At 42.1% G+C, this 24522-nt stretch overlaps 1 protein-coding gene across 3 annotated transcripts in view; it reads right to left on the minus strand.

The window, feature by feature from the left end:
• Positions 1-24522, minus strand: part of RBKS (ribokinase) — a 69822-nt gene that overhangs the window by 2273 nt on the left and 43027 nt on the right. For all 3 annotated transcript variants that reach the window (XM_040612040.1, XM_040612042.1, XM_040612041.1), the window contains one exon: positions 18696-18884. In XM_040612040.1, the coding sequence (XP_040467974.1) occupies positions 18696-18884 (189 nt within the window). The remainder of the gene's footprint in view (positions 1-18695; positions 18885-24522) is intronic.

A 24522-nucleotide genomic window follows, 5' to 3' on the forward strand; every position in this document is an offset into this window, starting at 1 on the left:
AAGGGGGTGAGCACAGGATATGGGCGTCCACAGCACCCACGCTGTGCTGTGCCTCCTCTCTCCTTGCCCAGCCCTTCCACAGCAGCTGTTTGCATTGGTGTTCCCAGTCAGGGAACTCCCTGCTTAACTCTTGCTCTGCCTGAAGTTTGGACACCGTCTTCCACTGCCTTGCAGCGGGGTACGATGGAGTGTCGCCTGGCAAATTACAAGTTAATTACAAGCAGCGTTGTACCCTGGCATGCAGCTGTAGCAGCACCTGTTTCAACAGTTCTGTATTCCTGAACATACGAGGGGCGGGTGAAGGTTTTTATCAATTTCTGTTGGGCCATTGTCTCTCTTCTGGTTTCCAGAGCGCTCCCACAATGGCAGGTGGAGCAGGAGCAGGTGACTTCTAGTTAAGTATTGCCAGTGTCTTTTGTCTGATGCATAATACAAAAATCTGGCCCATCTCAGAGTTTATAATCTAATCGGCGCATGATTAATTATTAAAGCTATTTTGGTGCTGCTGTTACAGACAGAATTTCAGCATGCAGATCTGTTATGCTGCAGCTCTAGCAGGAAGAATTGTCATTTTTACATCAAATATTTTTCATACAGTGATCACTGGGTAATGGAAGCGGACAACTATTTTAATGAAGAGTACTCAGAATATCTGGTGTCAAATAGCATAAACTATTACTTGGCAGCAGCACAGAGCAGAATACTGTCTTTTTGATAATCTATTTTATTAATGGAGGTGTCTAAATACTGCCCCAAATAATTGCTGCACTGTTTGCTATTGGAGCAAAAAAAGACTAACCGCACATCACCCAGGTGTGGATGATGGCGAGATGGAATGTAAGTTCTCCCTGCAACATCACTGTGCCTCTCCTCTTGTGGGTGATGCTCTAAGGCTGTGAGATGGCTGGAGGTCTCCCTTTTGGCAAGGCTGAACAATGTTAAATGGCTACAAAGGTGGAAAAGGGGGTGAACAGCTTATTTCTATGCAGAAGGGAAAACAGCCCCCTTGTATTTTATTTTTTTTCAAGAGAAAAGATTATGGGATGATTGGAGAATATACTGGATTTGAAGCCAGTAAATTTTGCTGAAATCCTTACTTCCCGTACATTGACTTAAGCAGTCAGTGTCTCTAAAGCTCAGCTACTACAGACCCCAAGGGTTATCATAATTTCAGTTGTTGGTAAGTAAATACTTTGTGTGTGGGGTGTTTCCAATACAGGAGCTACCACACTGAAAACAGCGGCATGCGTCAGGCTGATTATGTAGATACCCTGTTCAACCCTGCTTCTGGTCTGCACAGACATGACTGGTCAAACGTGCCTTAAAGAGCAATAGCAGAACTGAGTCAGCCGCAAGGTTAACTGCAATAAGAGCTTACAGAAATAGACCTTCCCTCTTTGGTATTGTGGATTAAACTACATTGGGTTTGGTGGATTCAGAAAAGGTCAGCACAGAGCAGAAGAAGGAACAGCCTCAGAGTAAAATTAAGATTATCCAAATCCTGGATTAGCAAATACTAGCTTCATATTCAGCTGCTCCTGTTTTAAAACCTGCTATAAGAAAAAAAAACCCAAAAACCTACTTTGCAAAAATAATGAATTTTGAAAATGACCAGTAAGGTGCATTTATTCTGCCCACTGACAAAATATAAACACAGAATATGTATTATTTTACATCTTCAGCATTTGTCTTCTAGGAATCCTAATACATTGCAGACTTTGAGATAATCCTCATATCCTTGAGGGCCTGGAGACACTTGATTCCACAATTACAAAAATGTAACTTGTTTAACTTTTCTCTAAACCAGGAGATGCTAGTTTTTATGAAATAAAAAAGAATTAGATCAAAAAATTTGTCTGATACAGTGTGGCTTGTTCTAAAATACAAATGTTACAGTTTTGACTCAACTTTATGGTTTTGAAGCAGTTTTGAAAACCTATTTATATTCTGTGCCACTAGTCTGGAAGGTCCTTGTTTTCCTGTGTGTCTGGAAAAGGGCATTTTTGTTTGTTACAATCCAGCACTGATTGAGATTCTGTGCCTCTAGAGAAGAGAAAACCCACGAAAACACTTCTATTTATACCTTGGCTTTTGTTAGTCCTGATTTGTCAGAAGCTGGTTCACAACTTTAGTATAACTATTTTTACACGACGATGCCCTGAGAAGCTTTTTAAGGAAAGTGCTTTGTAAGTGGAAACTATATTGTTCAACAGTCTTTCCAGCAAGTAAAGCATTTTTCAGTCGATCATGCGCAGAATAATAGGATGTATTTCACTTATACAGTAAGATGACTCGCTCACCAAAAAGATGTGGAGGCCAAAAGGCCAAAAGCTACAGTTCACAGTGTTGCAGCAGTCACACTGCCTTGTTCCAGGGCAGCCTCTTGCTCAGCCTTTGCCCCCTCAGCCTGTCCTCTTGGTCAAGAGCGGTGGCAAACACCTAAGAACTGGAGGAGGCCCTGGCTTCTGAAGCCTGATGTTATGGAACCTCAGAAAACCTTCCAGAGGTGATATTTCAAGAAGTCACAGTCCATCTGCACTCTGCGTATTACATGGATTCATTCCATTAAATACATTGTAAGAGTACGTTACTAAGTCCTGAAAGGAATGATGTGTTGTATAGCACTATAAGAGAAACAGCAAGCATGCCTGTAATGATAAATTATTTGTTCAGTGAATAAATCAAAACATCCGTCCAAAAGCTGTCAAAAACTGCATTGTAATGTAGAATCAACAATACTGCTTGCAATGATGCTTATGTCTCCTAGAAGCATTCACAGCAGGGCACAAATGAACAAAACCCAAGGATCAAGCTGATTTGGTGCCGTCTCAATGCACGGCAATGCAGAGATGCCCAAGTCTGTCGATGGAATAGGGCCTCGGAGAATTCCTCCTGTATTTATAGCACCATAACCGTGTGACACTGGATTATGCTAAGGATGTTATCGCTTTGTGTCACATCTGCTCAACACTCCTTGCTGTACCCCTGCCTACTCTGTACCCGAACTGCAAATTAGCTCTAAGTAACACAAAAATATCTGTCAGCGAAGACGCTCGCTATCCATTCCTCGTGAGTGGGGAAAGCCTATGTCTCCCTACAAGAATCCCTGGGCTGCGCTTTGATGAAAGGTTACTAGTGGAACTGGAAAAACATTTCCAGCCTTTGGGATCTATTCAGACACTCTTGTGCCGAGACGGTCTGTGTCTCAGCTAAGAGATAATTTCAGCTGAAATGCTCAGAGAGTAAAATACACAATTGGTAACTGTGTGTGGTGGGCTGACCCTGGCTGGGAGCCGGGTGCCCCCCAAAGCCGCTCTGTCGCTCCCCTCAGCTGCACGGGGCAGAGAAAATACAAGGAAAGGCCCGTGGGTCGGGGTAAGGGCAGGGAGATCGCTCAGTGATTTCTGTCATGGGCAAAATACTCAACTTGGAGAAATTAATTTAATTTATTGCCATTCAAATCAGGAAAAAAATACCTTCCCTCCACCCCTCCCTTCTTCCTAGGCTTAACTTAATTCCCGATTTCTCTATGTCCTCCCCCTAAGTGGTGCAGGGGGACGCGGAACGGGGGTTGCGGTGAGTTCACCAGACAATGTATCTGCCACTCCTTCCTCCTCACACTCCTCCCTGGCTCCAGCATGGGCCCTGCCACAGGAGACAGCTCTCCATGAGCTCCTCAACACGAGTCCTTCCCGTGGGCTGCAGTTCTTCACAAACCGCTCCAGCGTGGGTCCCTCCCACGGGTGCCGTCCCTCGGGCCCAGCCGGCCCCAGCCCGGGTCCCCGCGGGGGCACAGGCCCTGCCGGGAGCTGCTCCATGGGCTGCCCAGGGGTCACCGCCTGCCTCGGGCACCCCCCGCCCGGGGGCTGCAGGGCTGGTGCTCTCACACACGCTCGCCCCTCTCTCTGGCTCCAGGTGGTTGTGCAGGTGTGAAGCTGTGCCGTGGCTGAATCAGTTATACAGCTTTTTTTTTGGTCTTTACTTTTATGATTTCCTTCTCCCTGAAAGAGCCCACGTTTATTCTCTGTGTGATGGAGAATGGTTTATTTCTGGAAATGTGACTGGCTGCTTTTCTGATTTCTGCATTTATTTGCCTCTCCAATAGTTTTGGGCTTTTATTATTTTTGGAGGGGTGTCAGTATTTTTTTTCTCCCCCATTTTTCCGTAATGTTTCACCGGAGATATTTTGGCAGTTTTAATTATGTCAGTTTTTAAATTAAACTGACTCCACTTTCTTGAAACTCTCCTGAAATTAAACTAATTTGGCTATCTTCAAACTATTTCCTCAGCTCCAGGTCTAACAGGGGTGACTGCTCCCATGGTGTCTGGGGTTGCTGCTCCCCTGCAGAAGGATGGCCACCTTTGTAGGGCACCCTTACAGGCCGGGGCTCTGCACAGCTGTGCTTACAGAAGCAGACCTTTGATCACAAACCTCTAAACCCTGAAATATTTGAAAATTACCAAGAGATTTTCCACTAGCACAGTTATGCCTATATTTATGCATGGAATTTTGAGCCAGAACAAAATGCTAAAACATCCTTAACGTGGAACTACCAAATTTTGCAATAAAAATCAAATGAATTTGAAACAAATAGCAGGGCTCACCTTTTTAGGTCTAAGTTAAGCTTCTGGTGCAGACTAGAGAGTACTGCAAAGCTACTTGGGTTGAAGATAAAGAAGTACTAGGAGAAGCATACTGTGCCCCAGAACTTTAGGGTCTGGATCCACAAGTGAGTTACTGTGCTTAATCTGTGCTCTGGTACACGCATGTTTCTGCAGTCTCGTCACAAAGACAAGCTAGAACATGTTACCCCAAGCCAAAGGAAAACAGATAGGGAGAATCCATGGTAGCGGTGCTCCTCTGTTCCTTTCCTCTTCCCCTCTGCCTCCCTCAAAGACAGACCAACGCCGCCTGACATGGTCTGCACACCCCGACCCACGGGTACTGCTGGGGAACCGTCATGCTGCTGACCCACCATACGCTCCTTCTCCCCAGCCACGTGCAGAACGGCTGTGCTCAGCCACTGTTCTACAACGGCGGGAGGTGTAAGCTAGCACATTTTCATTTGCATTCCCTGTAGGCTGGCAGTGCACGCTTAATTCCAGTGATTCAGACTGCAGTTTCATAATAGGCTTAAGCCAATCCACGGTTATGTTACTGCTGAAAGGCTCAGTCCCCACTCATGTCTTCATCCTTGTCTCATGTTCCCACGCCCTCCCCTACATCAGATCTAGCATTCGTGTGGCCCAGCAGCGAGGCAGATCAGTTCTCTGATCTGTCTGAAGACTAAGCCGGCCAACACTGACCAAGAAACATTAGTTTCCACTCGGATCAGCAAGCTGCTGTATTACCACATGACAGCTAGTCCAATGCAAAGGAGAAAGAGGTTAGAAACACTCCTTTCAGCAGCAGCAGGATCTTGGATCAGCTTAAGCCAACTGTGAAACCTCACCCTCGGTCAACACCAGGCAATTCATTAACTCAGTTTCGAATCCAAGTCCTAATACTCTGGCTCCTCTTCGACACAGGGAAAGCTGCCCGTTCCACTCTTTCCCCTGTACCCTGTGGGCTCCCACCAGAGGAATGAGGGAACGATCATGCTTCCTTTCTGTATCTTTTCCAGACTGTTCTGGGAAGCCGTGGGAAGGAGCAATCCCTGACTTTCTTGCATTTATGTTGCATCGTACTTACACAGCCATGCATGGGGAACATTTCTTGCTCGCTTACTCAAGCTGAACAAGGGCATCATGTCATCTGGTCCTTCACATGTCTCGAGAACTTAGAGGTAACTAAACTACACCCACTTTAGACTATCAGTTGGGAAACATCAAACCCAAAGCACACCGCACAATGCTTCACATCAGCTGTCAGGAATTTTTACCCACTTCCTGACAGATTTCCTGATGGTTCCTTAACAGTGATTAATCAGCCTGACCGTTAACCCCCTGCATTCCTGAGAGATAAATCTTGATACAAGGCCTCCTGCATGCATTTTATTTCCTTTCTGAAACATCCTACTACATTAAGTTATTCCCTGTTTCTAAAAAGATCAGCAACAAGCATTACAGATGCATGAATTCCTCTGAAAAGTTATCTGGTTTGTGGTGAATGTTGGAAACAAAACATACAACATTCACAACTCTGCAATTTTTAATTTGTATGTCATCTAAAAAGCACAGCTGAAAGTATCTAGAGATCTGGCAGTATCACACAGTCCCGCTTTACATTTCAAAGCCCCTATACAGCATCTGTTTTGAAGGCAGGTAATAGTGCTCTCATTTCACATGACAGGAAACAAACCCAACTTAAGATCAAGGATGTTAAGAACACCCACTTCGAGACATCTGTGGGCTGAATCCAGAGCTCCTGATCTTGCATGGACTTTCACATGAATCACGAGCTACCCGTCGTTTGAAAATGAGGCACAGCTGTGGAACCCCAAAACCGAGGTATCCAAAATTAGTAAGCGGACCTCTGTGAGCTGCCCACCGCTCTGCTGGACTCTCAGTCGGGATCAGAACAGAGGAGCTTCTCTGTTGCTGTTTACAAGAAAAATACTGCAATATATATGGGAGGTGATGGCTTTCTCTTAGTGCACATGGATGAAATCTGGGAGGGAGCACCGGAGAGCTTTGCTCTGCCAGGCAATAATATTCCAGTATGCCACGCAGCATCGGGGAAGAAAGTTATTCTGTGTTACAGACTAACCCCAGAAAGCCAACAAAGTACTCACCCACAGGGAGCACTCTGAATCATCAGACCAATTCAGTGTGATGATGCTCATATAAACTCCTTTCAACTCCAGATAGCATTAATGAGAGGTGATGAATTTATTTCTTTCTTACACAATGGTGTAAGAGCAATGAACCAGGAACTCCACATGCTGTTCTGAAAACAACAGATCCATGTTGCTGAACCTGTGAGATTCCCATCAACCAAACAATTCACCACTACTCTGATTCCTACGCTACCAGAGCGAGATATTTTGGCAAGGCATTATTCCAATTCAGGACACGCTTCTGAGTAAATTTTCAGTTTAAGCTTCATTTAGCTTTTGCCATGGTACTTGTTTCTTCCCTGGTTTCACACTTGAACTATGATCTGTGACCTCCTTTCATTTGATCTGAAAATTCATACCTCACAGAGAAACTCAAAACCAGCAGAGGAAACCCTCCACACTTGTTTTTCTGCTGGAGTGCATATAAAAAACTTCAGACATACGACACACAATACTAGAAAACTCTCATTACACTTCAGCTGAATACAAAACTCTCTCCAGTGGCACTCTTGCAAAGAACAGCATATATACCAAGATGTGTCAACAACAGGGAAGCACACAAACACTGCCACTAACAGAAATAAGACGGACTTTCACTTGAACAGGCTACAGGAGCTGTAGCTACTTTCCCGAAGTTTGAACTTGCATAGAAACAGAGTCGTGGTTGAAGTTCAGCACTAAATATAGCAGCTCCTCAGAAGGTTGATTTGTACTTCTCAGACTGGTTTATCAAGCCCGAACAACATGCAGCTACTCTCCTACTCTAATCAAAAGCTTCACTTATCTCACTTCCTTGAGAAGTACTTCACTCCCTTCATTATTCACGTCACACTCATGTCAACTTGTAATTTCTTCCTAACAAAGCTCACGCTTCTGTGTTAATTCACAAATTTCATTTAATGAACAAATGGAACTAGAAATTGCCCAGAATACATCGTGTTATCCTGGCAGTACGCTGCAAATACTGGCAGTGGGTTTCCTTTCCAAACAATGAGTTCCCCAACCAGGAGAGAACTGGCCAAATTGCCACGGACTCTGTCACTTGGTATCGTGTCAGGGGCTGATGTGGCTTCAGGACCCCATAATCTAACAGCCAAGTCAGAAGGGGGAAATCTCCTTGCTGGGCAATTTCACTAGCCACATGTGTTTTCTTTTCCTCTCAGACTGAAAATGCCAAACGACTCTTAGTGATCCCATCTAATCTGACGAGATGCACTCAGAATGACACAACTGCCATCTCGCCTGGAATTGATCAAAAAAACATTCTTTTTTTGCACGAAAGCTCCATATGCTCGAGTGCCTCTTTCAAAACCACAGCATCTAGCCTTTGCTGGCTAGCCACTGCTCCTGCCTACCTCCGAACTACATATCCTGGAGGGAAAAAAAACCCCACCAAACTTCACGAGGTTTTTTTTGTCTGAGCTCACTCTAGCACTGTCCTCTTGCCAGCTCCCTGCATTCCTTTTCCTACTGAGTTTGTCTAATCAAAAAATTAGACATCAAAACCGATGAATACTCAAGTTGTATCTCCTCTCTCTAAGTTCAGCCAGATGTGACCTACAAACCAGAACTGCTGCTCTGCTGTATTATGCTCTGCTACCCACCCATTCTGTTGTCCTTAACCTGTGGGGCAGGAAACAGGGCTCCCACACCTCGCCCATGGTCTTCGGCTGCAGGCGAGCACCAAGGCACCGCTTCTGACAGAAAGGCGTTTGCGGGATTCTCTGTAAAATGGATCTTTCCAACAAACATACTGCCTATTTAATGACTTCAGTAGCAAAATGACAGACACCAGCAATGAGGCACGAACTTCCAGAGACTTTCCTTACCTTTTCCCTGTGTTTCTGTGCCTATTTGTGCTTTGAAATGAACAAACCCAGGCCTCCTTACAGTCATTTGGGCAGCTGACAAACACTGCTGCCAGAATTTGGGAATCTGCTTTTCTACAGCTGAGTTGTTCTAGAATAGCTGGGTTTATACCTGTAAGTCTATCTCTACACACAAATACACAAAACAAAACCCTAAGGGACAAAATCATTACACTCAACTGGAAACTGGCTATTAAAGACATCCCTATACCTAACTGCCATCAATCACCAAAAATTACTGGTTTAGCTTCCTTCCGTTTGCCTAGTTAAAGCTGCAAAATATATTCAGTCCATGGGACAGGCTACTAAAGATTAACTCCTTTATCCTTGATAAGAAATAAAACTTCTGGCATCTTCTGTGGTTAGAATTTGCAAAAGCAAGAAGCCTGATTTCCCCACTACTCTCATTTCTCTGTTTTTGTTCTTTTGAAAACCTAATTATGCAATATCAGCGATCCAACACAAACCTTTCTGGTTTCTGTAGTGACCAAATGACTTGGCAATGAAAACTCTGTTAGGGGAAATCAGGTCTTAGTTCAATACCAACATTACTGCAATTGGCATTTCTGGGTAACTAAGTAGGCAAGGGGCTCCGGAGCCGGGCTTGCCTTCTCTCTCACCATACCCAGAACTGATGTGCACAAACTGAGAAGCATAGGTTATGTTCCACAGCAGCCAGGATGATACCCGGTTCTGCAGAGGCTAGCTTTAAAGCAGAAAAGGAGGCATATGACATTTGCAAGCTAACCATACATGCAAGAGGTAAAAAATGATGAGGAGTTTGGCCAAGAATATGCTGCACTATTACACAGCAGATCACATTTGCAACTTCCTACGGCTTAGGCCAGAAAAAGATACTTGGGAAGGTGACACTCTGGATGTGCCAGAAGTGCCAGCTTCCACTAGCTATTTTTAACTGCAGGAATTTAATTAGAGAGGATGGCTGCGCACAGTTAGTCTTCCTTCCTTTCCACCCTTGGTACAACTCAGATATCCCGGAGTGCTCTGCACCATTACAACTGGCACTGTCTGCTGCGCATGCATTGGCAGCCCAATATCTGTTCCCAACACAGGGTGAGACATACCAGAACTGAACATCCTCTTGGAGCAGACCTTGTGCTGGCTTCACCATAAAGACAAGGGGAGGAGAGCAAACCAAGAAAAGGGATGCAGCACGTTCTGCCGCAATGATTTGGACTTGTGCTGCAAGCCAAAGAGAGGCAATAAAAGGTCATTTCTTACTCTGCTCCCAACCTGCAGAGATCATACCACTATTTCATTTTACCAAAGCATCCCAGAAGTGAGAGGGCACAAAGACAGCTTCAAGATATTTCTGAACTCAGCTTTCCTAGACCTCATCAGAATGTTATCTCAGACCTAGATATTGGATGCTGTATCCTTCATGTGTTCTGGCCCCCAAACAAAACATCTGCTGCCAGTGGTGCACAAATGCTGCCAGTGTCCCTACTTTTTCTGTCCAGACCAATCGGGTTAACTTCCAAACTGGAATATTTCTCGGTATGACAGTAGTGGAGCCAAAGCACCTGCCCTCAAAGCGCATTTCCACAAACCTCTTACAGCCTCTTCAAGGAGTACCCAACGCAAAGCAGCTCTGCACTGCTACGTGCTTTCTCATTTACGTGGACAGCTACAATGATGTCCACTTCTGAAAATGAGACAGCTGATGTCCTGACAAAATTTTTCCTCCAGTCCTAACTCTCTTTGAGAGAAGTATAGAGAAGAAGTTACGGTTTTATCAAGGGAAGCAGGTTCACTTGCGACTGACAAGCAGGTCCCTGTGTGCTCTTGTTCCCCATCCACAAAACAGCAGTAAGAATAGTATTTTACCTTGTGTTGTGAGTACAGAAGTAGTGAGCAAAGTAAGGTGCTTAGCAGCTTCACGTAATATATACACGTATATGGAACAGAGCTGCAGGACGCAATGGGACAAAATGCTGTGACCTGATACCGATGGCGTGTAGCAAACCCAAACAATTCAACAATTTTTTGGTATCACTAAAGTAACTGAGACAGAAATTCAGTTTTACTGTGAAGTTTTTGTTGCCTGGCACTCTGCAATCTCAGAAGGGGCTTACAAAACTAAATACTGGGTTTAGTCTTCTTCTCATTCTACATCTTCATTAGGTACCCCCTTAAGTAATTGAATGCAATTTGTGGCAAATGCTAATACTGCCTTGGGCCCATTTCTCCCTGTCAGATGTATCTCTGTGAAATTATGCATTTCCATCTGGAAAGAAACTGTGCAGGACTGTAAGCTCTCCTCCACTTAAGAGTCAGGAATGGAGAGGGATTTAATTAGATGCTCCGTGGTTGAGAAAAGGACTAGAGCAAAGCCTGGGTGGTCTGTGGAATCTTCCACTGGAAAACAAGGCTGCAAATTGTTCTGTACAAGCCCGCTTCTGTTTGCTCATTTTGTTTACATTGTTCTTACAGATTAAAATAGACAGTTACTAGGCAGATAAATAGTGTTTCCTTCCATGACAATGTTGTCTAGAAGTTAAGAGAGGAGCATGGGACAATATAAGCCTGTGCTTCATTTTTGGCTATATCACCCCAACTCTCTGTGTAACTCAGAGCAGGACATTTTTAGCCAGTGCTTCAGAGCACCTAATCACTAACGTATTACATTCCTTTTTTCCTATCTGTAAAATGGGGATAATGTAGCTCTCAAAGGGGAAAGCGGGTGCATCCAGCTTGTTCCACCTTTTCTCAGTTGACTGCCAATGCAGAGGGACGCAACGCTCGTCACTGAATACCTGTATACCTTGAGGCCACTGACCAAGCCTTCAAAAACTGAAGTGTCTTTAGAAGGCTTGAATCAGAAGCAGAAACTTCTGATGAGCCAAGCAATTCCCATCTACACTTAACTGTGAGTCAACTCAAATGCAGTGATTTCAGTCATGTGCCCTTTCACAGTTCAGCTGAACTTTAGGACATAATAGATGCAGCTTTAAATAGATTTACAGTGCAGATTGCTGATTGGAGTGTCTGGCAGATTAACTTACTCCTCATGGTTTTTCTGTTCCAAAATTCAATGGATTCCATATTTGTAAAAGAGGGAATGCAGAAGGCTAAGTCAGAAAGCGGGCTATGACTGGAACTAAACTTATTTATTAACCTATTTTGGTTGCATGTTAAAGAAAGGAAGCTATTATGCTGTCATTTTGCGGGATGCTAATGGGAGCTCTGGGCATAATTACTCTGTGTTGGTGTGTGAATAAACCCCACTGACAGATAAGCTGTTTGCCCGATAGTAACTTTTTCTCTTTCTTTGAAAAAGAAAGGGAAGATGAGAAAAAGGAAAAGGTAAAGGAAAAGAAAAAGGAAAAGAAAACAGAAGAAAATAATGAGGAAAAAGGAAAAGAAAGAAATAAAGAAAAAGGAAAAGGAAAAGAAAAAGGAAAAGAAGACCTTGCCTTTCATGTCACTGTACTCCTTGCTATGTCCTTGGGTAGGAAAAGGTTAAACACTCAACAACATTTTTCTCTTCTTAGCAAGTTAGAGAACTGTACATCAGACACATTGTCTGCCAAATGCTTCATTTACTACCAGCTGCATTTTTACTTTGTTGAGAGATAGCTGAAATAAAATCACTGTTCTTTGTGCAAACGGCATGCTAAATAATGTACGGCTACAAGATTATTAAATAGCAAAGGCATTTGATAATATTAGAGTCAACCACAAGTCCCACTTCTGCTGATGCACAGAATTTTGAGTAATTAGTCATTGCACAGTGTTGTATTTATATCCCCTTGAGCCTCAGACGTTAGGCCACAAAGTCAGGAGACAAAGAATTGCTGTTATTAGGAGGACTGTTTTGGATTTATTTATATTCTAAGGCTTTATTTCAGTGTCCACCTCACTCCTCTGGCTCAGGCTTCCTCCAAACCAGAAGATACAGCTAAGTCAGAGAATTTTAGTGTAAACCATATTTTTACAGACAAGACCTCTCAACTTCAAGCAGAACTTCAATGAGTTTGCAAAGCCCCCAAAGCACAAATGGCCTGAGGTTATATGACAAGTCTGGGAAAAAGGCCTCCCAGGTTCTGTTCTGATCTCTAACAGACTTCTTATGGTTTATATGCAACACATTAATAACAGCTCCAATTTATAGACAGATAAATTGGGATACAAAGAAGAAGAGTAACTCTCCCAAGGATTTATAGCAAGTCTTTTGCAGAGCCTTGGAAGTCTTACTCAGTCCTTTGTTCAAATCGCTAAACCACACCGCCTTCTTTAGACCACAATTACTGGACAGGCCTGAATACTGTGACATATTTAAAATTATATAGCTATACACTTATGTGAGGCTTTATTAAAATATTGTGTAACGTCTTCATTCAGAGTTCAATACAAAGCTGCTCAGTGAGCACTCTACTGCTTAAAGACAGCCTTTTTAATTCTCTCTCAAAGTAAAAGAGCCAGAACTAATATATTGTAATAAGAAATCAGAGGGAAACTTAATAGGATTTGAACACAAAACATCTGATGACAAATTCATATTGTAGCAATGAGCCTTCATTTTGCAGAACTGACATGAAAAAATAATGGTAACATTTATGATTATGACAAATAGTCTGCATCATCTGTCTCTGAGAATATTGTACAGAGAAGGACTGTTTAGAATAAATCATACACTTGTATCAAATTTCAGGCATAACTGAGTAGATTAAATTTTGAATTTCATCATGTCTCATAAATGAGCTTCCTGTTCATAAGAATGGCACCTCAACCTGTGATCTCCTTAGCTTCCCTCAGCAGGCTGTGCACTCTCTGTATCCAAAACGCACAGCCAGACAGGGAGAATGCTGGCAATGTAAGGAATTGTATGGGAAATTTAATGGTTGTGCTTAGAAATATTGTGAAGTTAAACATTCTGGGTTCTCCATGGGATTTAGAAGGGAGACCATGGACTTACTGCTATTTACTAGGGGCACCATTGTGAAAAGTGATTCCAAATTTTCATTTAAATATTGTGTGCCCAAGCGTCTCCATCTGCCTTTACAGAGAATATATCTGTGCCTAAGCCAGATACGCAGATGCCTGAGCTGATTGTGAGTGTGCTAATGCAGGACTTCTGTGCATGACAACACCGGCACGTGTAAACCTACAGGTCAAGCAGAAGCTGATGAAGAGGTCTTACTTAGGCAGAGCAATTGTACTACGGATTTAAAAGACCAGATCGGATGGAAATTAGAAAGTCACCCTAACTGACGTAAGCATGTATGGACATCATTCAGCATCCTGATCCAAACCGGGCTGTGCGGCAAACCAGAGGTTACAAAAGCTAACCCTAGACGTGCCCAAAGTGACGTCCCTGCTGCAACCTGGAACTGGGGTGAGGGCGGGGTGGGTAGCAGGGCTGCTCTGGCTTCCTTAGTCAGACAGCACCCCGTTTCCCACTAACGCCCCTGCAGAGGAGAGATTCTGCCTGTGCCGACCCTCCCATTTGAAGCACGGACCCTTGACAGGACACCCCACCTTCAACTGCAAGGTGCAGCCACATAAAAGGCAAAGCCCCAAGCCCCAGGGTGCAGCCCCAGAGCCAGCAGGCACGTTCCAGCCTGCCGTAGCCACTGACCACCAGACTGCCCAGCTCCAGAGGAGGCCTGGCATGGACAACTCTCTGAAGCCCAGACCCCAAGTAACCTGGAGCTCCAGGCAGCCGGCTGCCTCCGCAAAGCCCACCTGCACACGCCAAGCCCTGTGCCGGCCTCCGGCAGTACTTCAGGGGCTCGACTTGGTCCCCAGCTGCCACTTGAAGCGCTCGGCTCTGTACGATCCCATAGTGCTTTTTTGCAAAATGGAAGAGAACTAATCTCACTGCTGGCCAAATTCCAGCTTTGAGTAATTACATTCTTCTGACAAATTTTCCTTGGCAGTTTCAATGGAATATAATTAGTAAATGTAAATAGATGTAAATAGTGCTGTAAATTACACTTTACATGATTGTCAGAAGGAGAGGGGGAGAGTGAGGGTGAAGGGGCAAAAAGAGCAGAGCTTTGTTCCCCAGTACGGACAGTGCCGCGGCCTCCTCTGCCGTCAGACTGCACATGTCTCTGCCAGGACGGTGTGTTCAGGGCTACTGCAGCAGCAGATGCCACGATCAAGGATCATCATGTGGTTCATCACACAGATCATCCACTTCACCTCAAGTGCAATTTTGACCTGACGGTGTTCGGTCATGTCCCACAGCTGTGTTCGCAAGCAGCTGCCGTGTTCCACCTCAGATGCGCTTCTGCTTCAGCGGCAAGCAAACTGCTTCACACACACACACACACACACAACTGCAAAATGTGTGTATGTGATATCATTGTTTTCTGTGAAATGCTTATCAAATTTGTGAATGGTTTGCGAAACCTTCAGCTACCAACTGAAGAAGTGTCATATAAATGGAATTATACAATTATCCTTCACAGGTGTTTTAATGCAACTTCATATAATAGTTTCACCTAAAGCAGAAACAGTTTCTTCCAAAACCAAAGTAAATGCATATACTTAACTTCACGTGGTCAAGTACATTCAAAAGCAACTATTTAAAATAATGAAAATTGGTTATAATTGGTTCTACCTTTGCTATATTAGCTATACATTAGTACTTTTCTATGTGTCAAATGTCTTTTACGTATGTCATCTTCTTCAACTACAAATTGATACAGCTAGTGTGCTTAATCAGATATTTCACTCTTTCATATGGAAAATCTGAGGATAATTTTTCAATAATTCACTTATTTTTATTCAAAATCTGCATATAGAAAATAGCTAGCAGAAACTAGTAAAATGAAGGGAAAGTTTATTTTGTTAACAAAAGCTTGTGGCACTGTTTAGCTATAACAGGAGAAACAGATGTTTCAGCTTTACAATACCATGTCTTGCAAAACTTCCTTCTGAACGACTATTCGTGCTCTACATGTTTTGGACTGTGTATGGAGAGCTCTGCTAACAGTCATGGGAAGCACTGCATACATTAGTAAAGCCCACATTAAGATAATTAGTGCTAAAAAAAATAATCAACAAGCTTTTTTTTTTTCCTTTATAGTACTGATTTAGTGTGGGTGAAAAATGCCAGATTTTCAATCTTGAAGATTCATGTTCCACCACAGAGCAAGAGATGAAGCCAACTTTTCCCAGCGTTCTGCCAATAAACTCTTATGTTTAACCATCTCAGGGGCTAGAAGGAAGAGTCTATCAACCCTTAGCTCTCTGATAAACCCTTGAACATGGAGAATGAGCACGCTACCAGGGACAGGGAATGCAAATTCTTACTACTCTTTGTGGCTGTACCTACTCAAGCATTTTCTCGTCAAAAATTTTCACAATTGCTGTGGACAACAGAAATGACCAGGAGGCAGTACTGAAGCCGCACTGCTGCAGGGAGGACTCTGGGCAGTGGTAACAGCCATGGGAAAATTTCTACAGGGAAAGAGGCCTTCGAAGCTCATTTTGTATCTTATATGCCTATCTTCTAAATGGTAAACTCTGTTTTAATAACAGACCGTTTTCATAAGGGCTCTGTAACCTTTTGCAAATCCTATGATGGGTTATACACATCATTTAACTCTTTGTCTGGCAGTAACTTTACTCTGCAGATTCAAACCATGTCAGTACGGATACAGGCACATAACCAGATGTGACTGGATTACGGCAGCTTAAAAAATTACAGCCTAGCCCCCCAAGATGCTTCAATTAGGACAGTTTAAGGTAGCAACTTTTGTTCAGTATCAAATGGTACGCTAAGAGCATGCACATGAACAGCTTTGAATACTCTGTAGATAGGTGGCTACTTGCTAAGTCACCTTACAGCTTGAACTTATTCCTCTGGGGCAGAATCCACTGCAGACCGGCCTCTGAAGAGAGTAACATGTCCTACTAGAACATTTAGTATTGATTTGAGCAATATAGCTATCCAGGTTAGTTGAGGATGACACTATTTTGCTGAGTGTTTGCAAGGGTTGCTTTAAACCCACTTGCTTTCAGGCAAAGTGATAATCAGTCTGATCACTGTAAGACTTTTACAGTGGAAGGCCAACACATCTTTTTTCGTTCAGTCTGCAAGAACAAACCAAGCACAGCTGTTTTACTGAAAACAACCCACTGGTATTTAAGTAGATTAACAAAATTAACTGTGAAAATCCTCTGCTATGTGAAAGTCAGTAACCTGTTGGCCACAAGGAGGCAGGGCAAGGATTCAGTAAACTCAAACCCCAGGCTTTTACAATAAATAAATAAATAAATAAATAAATAAACAAAAGAGGATCATTAAATTAGTTCAGTCATGAAACTCTGAACTGCTAGGCAAGATAAAAAACACTTTTCAGCCACAGTGTGTGGTTTCAGTATTGCTGTTTTATTCCAAGAGCAGCAAATATCTTAAGATACCAAACAATAGCTGATCTGGCAGCAATTTCCTGGTTCTTTTGAAGAAGCAAATCACACATGCTTCTTCCTCATCACTTCTTTGTGATGTAGAGAAAAACTCTAACACTAAGCTTTGATAGCAACAGTGGATTTACCAACTCAGAGCAAGAAACCATAAAGCCAGGTTCACAAGGTGTTTGTTGCTCCCAAGCTGATGAATCCTGCTTCTGGGCAGCTTTGGGAGCTCTGCCTTTCACTCCCTTGGCACATCTAATTCTGGGCTAAAAGCAGGCAGCGGCAATTTGGTGTCTGTATTTCCCTACCAAGAACCTTATGCACAGTACAGTACAGTGATGTTTCCCTTAACCAGAACTATAGGACATTCCAAAATCAGCACTAACTCCAGGTCAAACTTCTAAACGGCAAAGGGGTAAAAAGAGGAAAATAAAGCTAAAGTATCTCTGTTTCAGAGTTAAACTGAAAAAGATTAAATTTAACAGTGAAACAGAGCCTTTCACAGTATAAACACATCACAGTCCAAATCCACAAATGATGTTCTGTGTTGCATGAAGTGACTTTACTCCTAGCTCTGCCACTGCATGCTACTGAGCTAGGTAATTTCAGTCCTCTATGCCTGTGTTTCCTCATCCTTGAAGCAGTTGCTTTCCTTCTTTATGAAACAGTATGAAGTCCACGGATAAAAAACATGCTACAAGAACTAGTTATTATTAATGCAATTCAGATATGGAATGCACCAGATGGTAAAATCTCCAAGATTTTAATGAACTATTGTAACAGAACATATGTAATATGACGTTATTATAACAGGCATTTAAATGTATAGTTAGTACATACAATGTGACCTGCTCTGCTCTCAGTAACTCCACTGGAATTATTTTGGATGTATGTCAGATAATACTAGGAACACAAAATAGCCCCATATGTGCAATGTGGTAAGGTTTTCATAGCAATGCTATCTTAACTATTGCCTGTCCTGTTTTTATTTTTTGATGGGGGTATTGTATTTAGTGGACTGTTCAAGTATGCTTTCTGCATTTCATTCTGAGCAGGAAGTAAAAAAAGTACCCTTGTGTCAGAGACTTAAAGTGCCTCTGACCAAGTATCTCTTACCTATCATCATTAAATAGTTGTCGTGAAGCTGTAAGAACCTTTTGGGTTATTTCCACTGTATTCTGTAAAAATTATGTCTTTAATCACCTTATGCTAGATTTGGTAAGCAATTCATGCTTGTGTCAGAAGAGCCAAATGTTCAGCTTCAGGCTGTGAGGGCAGTAGTATCTCCTTTCTCCCACAGCATTTGAGTTCTGAACAAGATGAATTCTATGAATGGGCAAAGGTGAAAAAACAGGACTGCAGCTTAAGCCACCGGCATCACACATTACAGTGAGAGACAGGTACTGACTTCAGTAAATGAGGAACCCGAAGATACTATCAGTATGTATAATAATTGTAGCTCATCTACAATACAGACTATAAAACTCAAGTGACCTGACATTTAATATATGAGAGGCTGGAAGCAAGATATCAATTTCACATCATAAATTAGTCTTTGTGCTAGTGCCCAAAGATTTGGCTGATTACTCATTGCTTTCCCTTAGTGCTTAAGCAGTCTTTTCCAAAGCAAGACAGTTAAACCACAAAAACGTACCGTAGTGTCCACAGCCCTGACCTTCCCAGCAGGAACGTGCTTTGGAATGGGTTCTTCTACTGATATCATCATGCAGCCTTCTGCTCCAAGAGTAACAATTACGAGCTTACAGCCTCTTTCTAACAGCATGCGTCCCACCTTTTCAGCATCTTCAAGGTTGCCAACTGGGATGCCCGTTAAAATTTCTGCCTGGAAAATAACCCACGCAAATGAAAATCATAATCTGACAGCATTCATTTTTGGACAGCAGTTACATTTGAAAACAGCATTTAATATCTTTCTAAAACGTGTATTATAGGACGATCATGAAACCACCTCCTACGCTGATATTCAGCTATGTCTTGCTCCTCGTTTGAAAGCAGCGTGTACTTCAGTCACAGCAGACTAACAGAGAGCAGCCTAGGCAAGAGACACAGGAGGCATGGGTTCTGTTCCAGATTCTACAGCTTACCTGGCATGCAACCCTACTAAAATCACATTTCTCCCACATGCCTCAGTTTCCTCATCTGTGAAATGGACACAATGACACAGCCTTGGCAAAAGCAGTTTGTGGTCTAATGTGAAAAATGCTACATGGTACCTCGGTCACTACTGCTGGGGGATATTTATCGCTAAGCGAGAAACTTTTAAAATTCTTTTTTAAATTCTCAGTGTTCAGCTGGAGGGAAATCACAAGGGAAAATCTCTTGAAGGAAAAAGATATTTGCTCAACTCTGACCACTCTGTTTACTTTAATACATATTTTTAGATAAGAATACCTAAAAGTTAGCTGAAGCCTTCTTTGGGCAAAGGCCCATTACAAGATTATTATGTATTTCTGTTATGGCCATGTCCATAGGCCTCTGTCAAGACTGAAGCTCTTCTGTGTTGGCTCTGTACAAACCCAGATAAACTCCTCTTCTAACAGATGGTGACCTTAAGTCAACTTCTCCCAGTTGGCTCTTAAAATTAATCTCTTCTAGTTCCACCCAACTAAGAGCAAAATTTCCCAAAAATCTGCAATGAAAACTCCAGAATCAAGCATCCTTTTCACCACTTCATACATTTTCTTGATGGCATAGCACTGTCAAATGTCATGTGCTCTTTTTTTTTTTTTTTTTTCCTTTTGGCAGGGAAGAGAACAAGAATGAAATAGGAAGAAAGGGAGGAGAAAATACAGCGTGTTCTATCTGAAAGTCTAGCAAGCAGTATTCCTGTATAACACAGTGTGCCTTCAATTGTAAGTAAACAGACATACTATATTTTGCTGTCTTTACTAAATCTTGTCCTGCTTGCCTGAGAAGAGCGAAGTCCTACTTTGTATCTTGCACTACAGGGTTGCTGCTGGATCCTGAAAAATGCAGTCCGAAGTGTTTTCAGATAACCGCCTAGCAACTGGGCATAGCTTCCACACTCTCAGGGCTTTTTTTCAGTGGAAAACTTAACTCTGGAACTTACTCGCCAGCTACATTTCCTGACCTCTGCTGCACGGGCAGCTTGGCTTCTCGGGAAACAGCTGCTGGAATATTTCAAACTACCTTCCTCTGCGTTACTGAAACTTGAATTCAGTGCACATACTTCTTGATATAACAGACTGTAAACTACAGTGATTAAACAACTGCCATGCCTGTAGTGAAGAGAGGGAAGGCAGACAGCTGGGGACAGGAACTACTACAGCCATCCCAAAGTAAACCGCCCCCAGCTGTGAGTCAGCGCCCGCTGCTCGCCACTGTCATTTCCTGCGTTTCAGCCTGACCCAGGGGAGAGCAGCCACCCTTAGGCTCTGGACGGCCAGATGATGCCAACACACTCCCTAGAGTTTATAGTATCATTAGCAGAGTGCTTGCTGGTTTCAATTTTCCAACTTACAGGACCAAGTCTTGCAGTCCCCACTTAGACAAATGCACAAATGATTTCAAGCTTTGTAGATTTGGTCGCTACAAGGCAGATCTGGTGTGGCAGGCCTCGGGGGGGGGGGGGGGGTAAACTTGTGCACTGCAGGGGCAAGGTCTGGTTGCCACATACATGCAATTTAGAACGACATTTTTTTAAACAACCTGACCCCAGACAAGAATATGGTAAGCTTTAACTTATAAGAAAGCAACTAAATCTATCCAGTTTTCTCTTTGGCATGTCACCATGCTGCTCAAACTTCTCTTGCAGAGCAACCTATTTAAGCAAACTGAACCTATTTCAGCTTTTCAAAAGTTATAAAAGTATTTTTAAATAAGAAAATTTGTTTCAAAAAGTATCTCACAAAACTTTATAAATGTATTTTATTGCAAGGTTTGCAAGAACTAAATGCACCAATAACGGCTTTGGAGTAACCAAGGATAGGTAATAAACAGTACTAAAATATACATATACTGTATTCTAATATTCAAGTGCTTAAAGAGTCTGTGTCTCTTCATAAATGTCAAGATATCTGGAGCAGGAATTATGCATTCCTGTATTCAGAAGACCTAGCACATGTTGTTACAGGAATAAAATGGATTTACACAAATACTTGAATGAAACTGGCTAACTAAATTTCCAATGTGCTTTATGAGGGGCAATAATTCCAAACATTCTACCTATTGCAAAGTCTACAGGACAAAAGTGGATTTGGTTTTGGAAGAGATACAGTAAATCTGATTTGGCTTTATTTACCTGGTATTTACACTTCTGCAAACTCAGGAGCAAGGTAAATGAAGTATTTAGATATAATATTCTTCCTAATGAAACACACATACTCTATGCTTAGCATTAGCATCGTACCTCTCTGTGCTTGCTGTGTCCCAAGTCAACAGGATTTTTCGCCTGGGTAGTGAAAGAATTGTTCTGGGACTGATATGTGAAAGGTTTTGCAGTAATCTCTCTTTTCATCTTTATACTGCTTATACCAATAAACAAAATTACATTGAACAGACAGAGTCTGTATAAAAGTAGATCTTCAACTGCTTCAAACCACTATCATCTAACTCATCTACAGCAGGATGGTGAAACTAAAAAACACTGGAACAAGCTGGAAGAACCATAAAAGCAGCAGAAGCCAGACAGATTCTGTGCCAATAATTAGAGATTGCAGTAAATGTCAACTGATGTTAAATACTGTGGTGAGTTTTTAAGTTCCTCGCTTCAGTAGAATCTTATTTAAAAAACAAACTGTAGTACAATTGAAGGAAATAACTAATGGTTATGTAAAGAAAAAATTAAATAACAATACTAAAACCCCAATGTGGACATTTGCCACAGTACTGTACAAAAGGGCAGCAAATTAAGAATTTTATTTTTCTGCAGCTAGTCTCATAAAACGCCTCAGTTAAATGGACCTATAAAGCAGGAGAACATTCCACAAAACTGCTGTCAGAATAAACCTATGACGGATATTATATACTTAACCTACACAGAATTCTTTTAATTCTGTTTACAAAAGTGGAAGAGAAATTTAACTGAAGCTTTTAATTTATCTGATGTGATTTTGGCCATAACCCTCACTAATCTTAGTTAACTCTCCATGTCCCTTTAGACTGTGGAGTCCAGCCACAGTAAGCTGACACAAACAACCACTGCTACAGAAAAAAATTGGTCCTGCTTTTTTCCCTTCCACTCCTGTCCACATGGCCCATTCTCCTGCGCCGGCACAACAATTTGTGTGGCCAGGAAACAAACTGAATTGCAAAGCAGATCTGTGTTAAAATTAACACCACCCCCAGTTCTACACCAGCCCCAAAAGCCAACCCCAAACGTTTAACTTCTTTCAGCAACAGTACTAATTTACATTGGGTAAAAGTGAGAGCGCAAGTCTGATATGAACCTTTGCCAAGCGATCCGAGCTGTGGTGTACCTGGGGCAGCCTATGGCTTACACGGCCACTTTCCGGGAGATACTCTGGATCCTCTGCGTGGAATTTGCAAGAGAAAATCTGCAGCATGGTATCTAGTATGGGGATCTCTGGCACAGTTAAGACCCTGACATACTACAGCATAGTACAGTGAAAAGCCACTGGGGGCCAGGGACCAGGACATAAAGAAAAGGCTGGCAGAAGCGGGCTTGCTCAGCCTGAAGAGCAGAAGGCTGAGGGCAGATCTAATGGCTGTCTACAGCAATACAATGAGCGGGCACAGAGAAGATGGAGTCAGAGTCTTCTTGAAGGTGCAAAGTGTTAGGACTAGAGACAACAGGCACAAGCTGGAACATTCTGGAAATTCCGGTATTAGGAGAAGCTTTTTCACCACGAGGGTGATGAAGCAGTGGAACAGGTGTTCAGAGGTCACACAGTCAGTCCATCCTCGGAGATTCAAAACTTGACTGGACAAAGCCCTGAGCAATCTGGCCTAAACTGGCCATGCTTCACCAGCAGGTTGGACTAGAGACCTCCAGAGGTCTGTTCCCAGCTTCTATGATCCTGTGATCTTCAGCAAATATAAACTGGTGAAATAACAAGAAGAGTTACTTCTTTGGGGAGCAGTCCATCATTTGGACTACTTTTTGCACACCTAGCACCATAACAACTTTGCAGATGTTGCCAGGTACTACAGGAACAGAAATAATAATAGGGAAACTGTGCTACTTTTAAGGTTAACCCATCTAAAACTACATATGATAATTTACAATATTTTTCATTTTAAATATTTAAACAGAGTAAGCCAGTTGACTACAAATTTGGCTTGTACCTTAGGAGATTTCTTTGAGAATGACAGAACAAGATCTCAACCTCATTAATTCTAACACATGTGAACAGTCCTAAAGAAGTAGTGAGACAGATTTGGTGTATAAGCAATTGCAAGAACAGGCCACAAGCCAAGTTAGTTCCAGTTGTTTCAAATTATAACATTTTTACATACATACAGGCATAAATACTTACCGTGCTAGAATAATTAAAAACTGATTGAAATGAATTGGCTTGAAGCTATTCACTCCCCTTCCAAAAGTTAACATCTTTCATTTTAGACTAAATATGGGAAATTTCACAGTTTCCAGCAACTGATAAAATGGGGTTCAGAACAAAGTTGGAATTGAAATATATTGTCAGTTGCTGGCAACTTCTACATAATGGTGCCATTGTAGCTTTCCATTACTCTAAAACAGAAAAGGCAAATTCAAGAGATGTTCTGAAATATTTGACTACTAGAGATATCAACTATTTTTTCTTAAGAAAGACTACCGCTAGTATTAATCTTTCAATATTAACAAGCACTGCCTTAACTGTCCTAATCCAAAACTCCAGATACAGTTTTATGAACTTGGTATTATCTGAATCTTGTAGAAGTCAATACTATCTCTTGATTTTGGACATATTAACAGGAATTTCCATTATTAATATTTCTTCCAAAAATTACCTAGCCTCTAGCAATAGACAGTAACACTTAAAAGGAAAGAATAGGATAGTATCTATTTTGGCATATTATTTTTATATGTCTTGCAGCTTTATTTAACAAAATTAACAATAACTTATATTTAGTTGTACTGCTTTCTACCATTGAAGCCCCAAAGTATTCTGTCAGCAGGTAATCAAATCTTTGTTAGGCCTTTCTTATTTAAAAGTCTGATACCCATTTTACATTATGGAGAAAGCAGTTCCCGGTTTTGCATTAAAAACAGCTTGACAAACTAAATCATTTGCTGTAACCATTTAGGAGTTTGCCTTCTCCTGAAGGGCTCCCCAGCATTCTTTGAACAGAGAAGCAGCTGTTCTTCAAAACATTTAGGATCAAATTGAAATTGCTGATGTGCAATATATTTTGGTTCCTAACCTGCAGGGCTATGTAATTGCATGCACACACTAAATAAGAAAAACAACACATGAACTGTATTGACATTGTGGTTGTGCCTAGAGCCATACTGTAGCAAGAAATCACATAAATAC

Source organism: Falco naumanni, chromosome 12 (assembly GCF_017639655.2).
Source record: "Falco naumanni isolate bFalNau1 chromosome 12, bFalNau1.pat, whole genome shotgun sequence".
Taxonomy (NCBI): Eukaryota; Metazoa; Chordata; class Aves; order Falconiformes; family Falconidae; genus Falco; species Falco naumanni.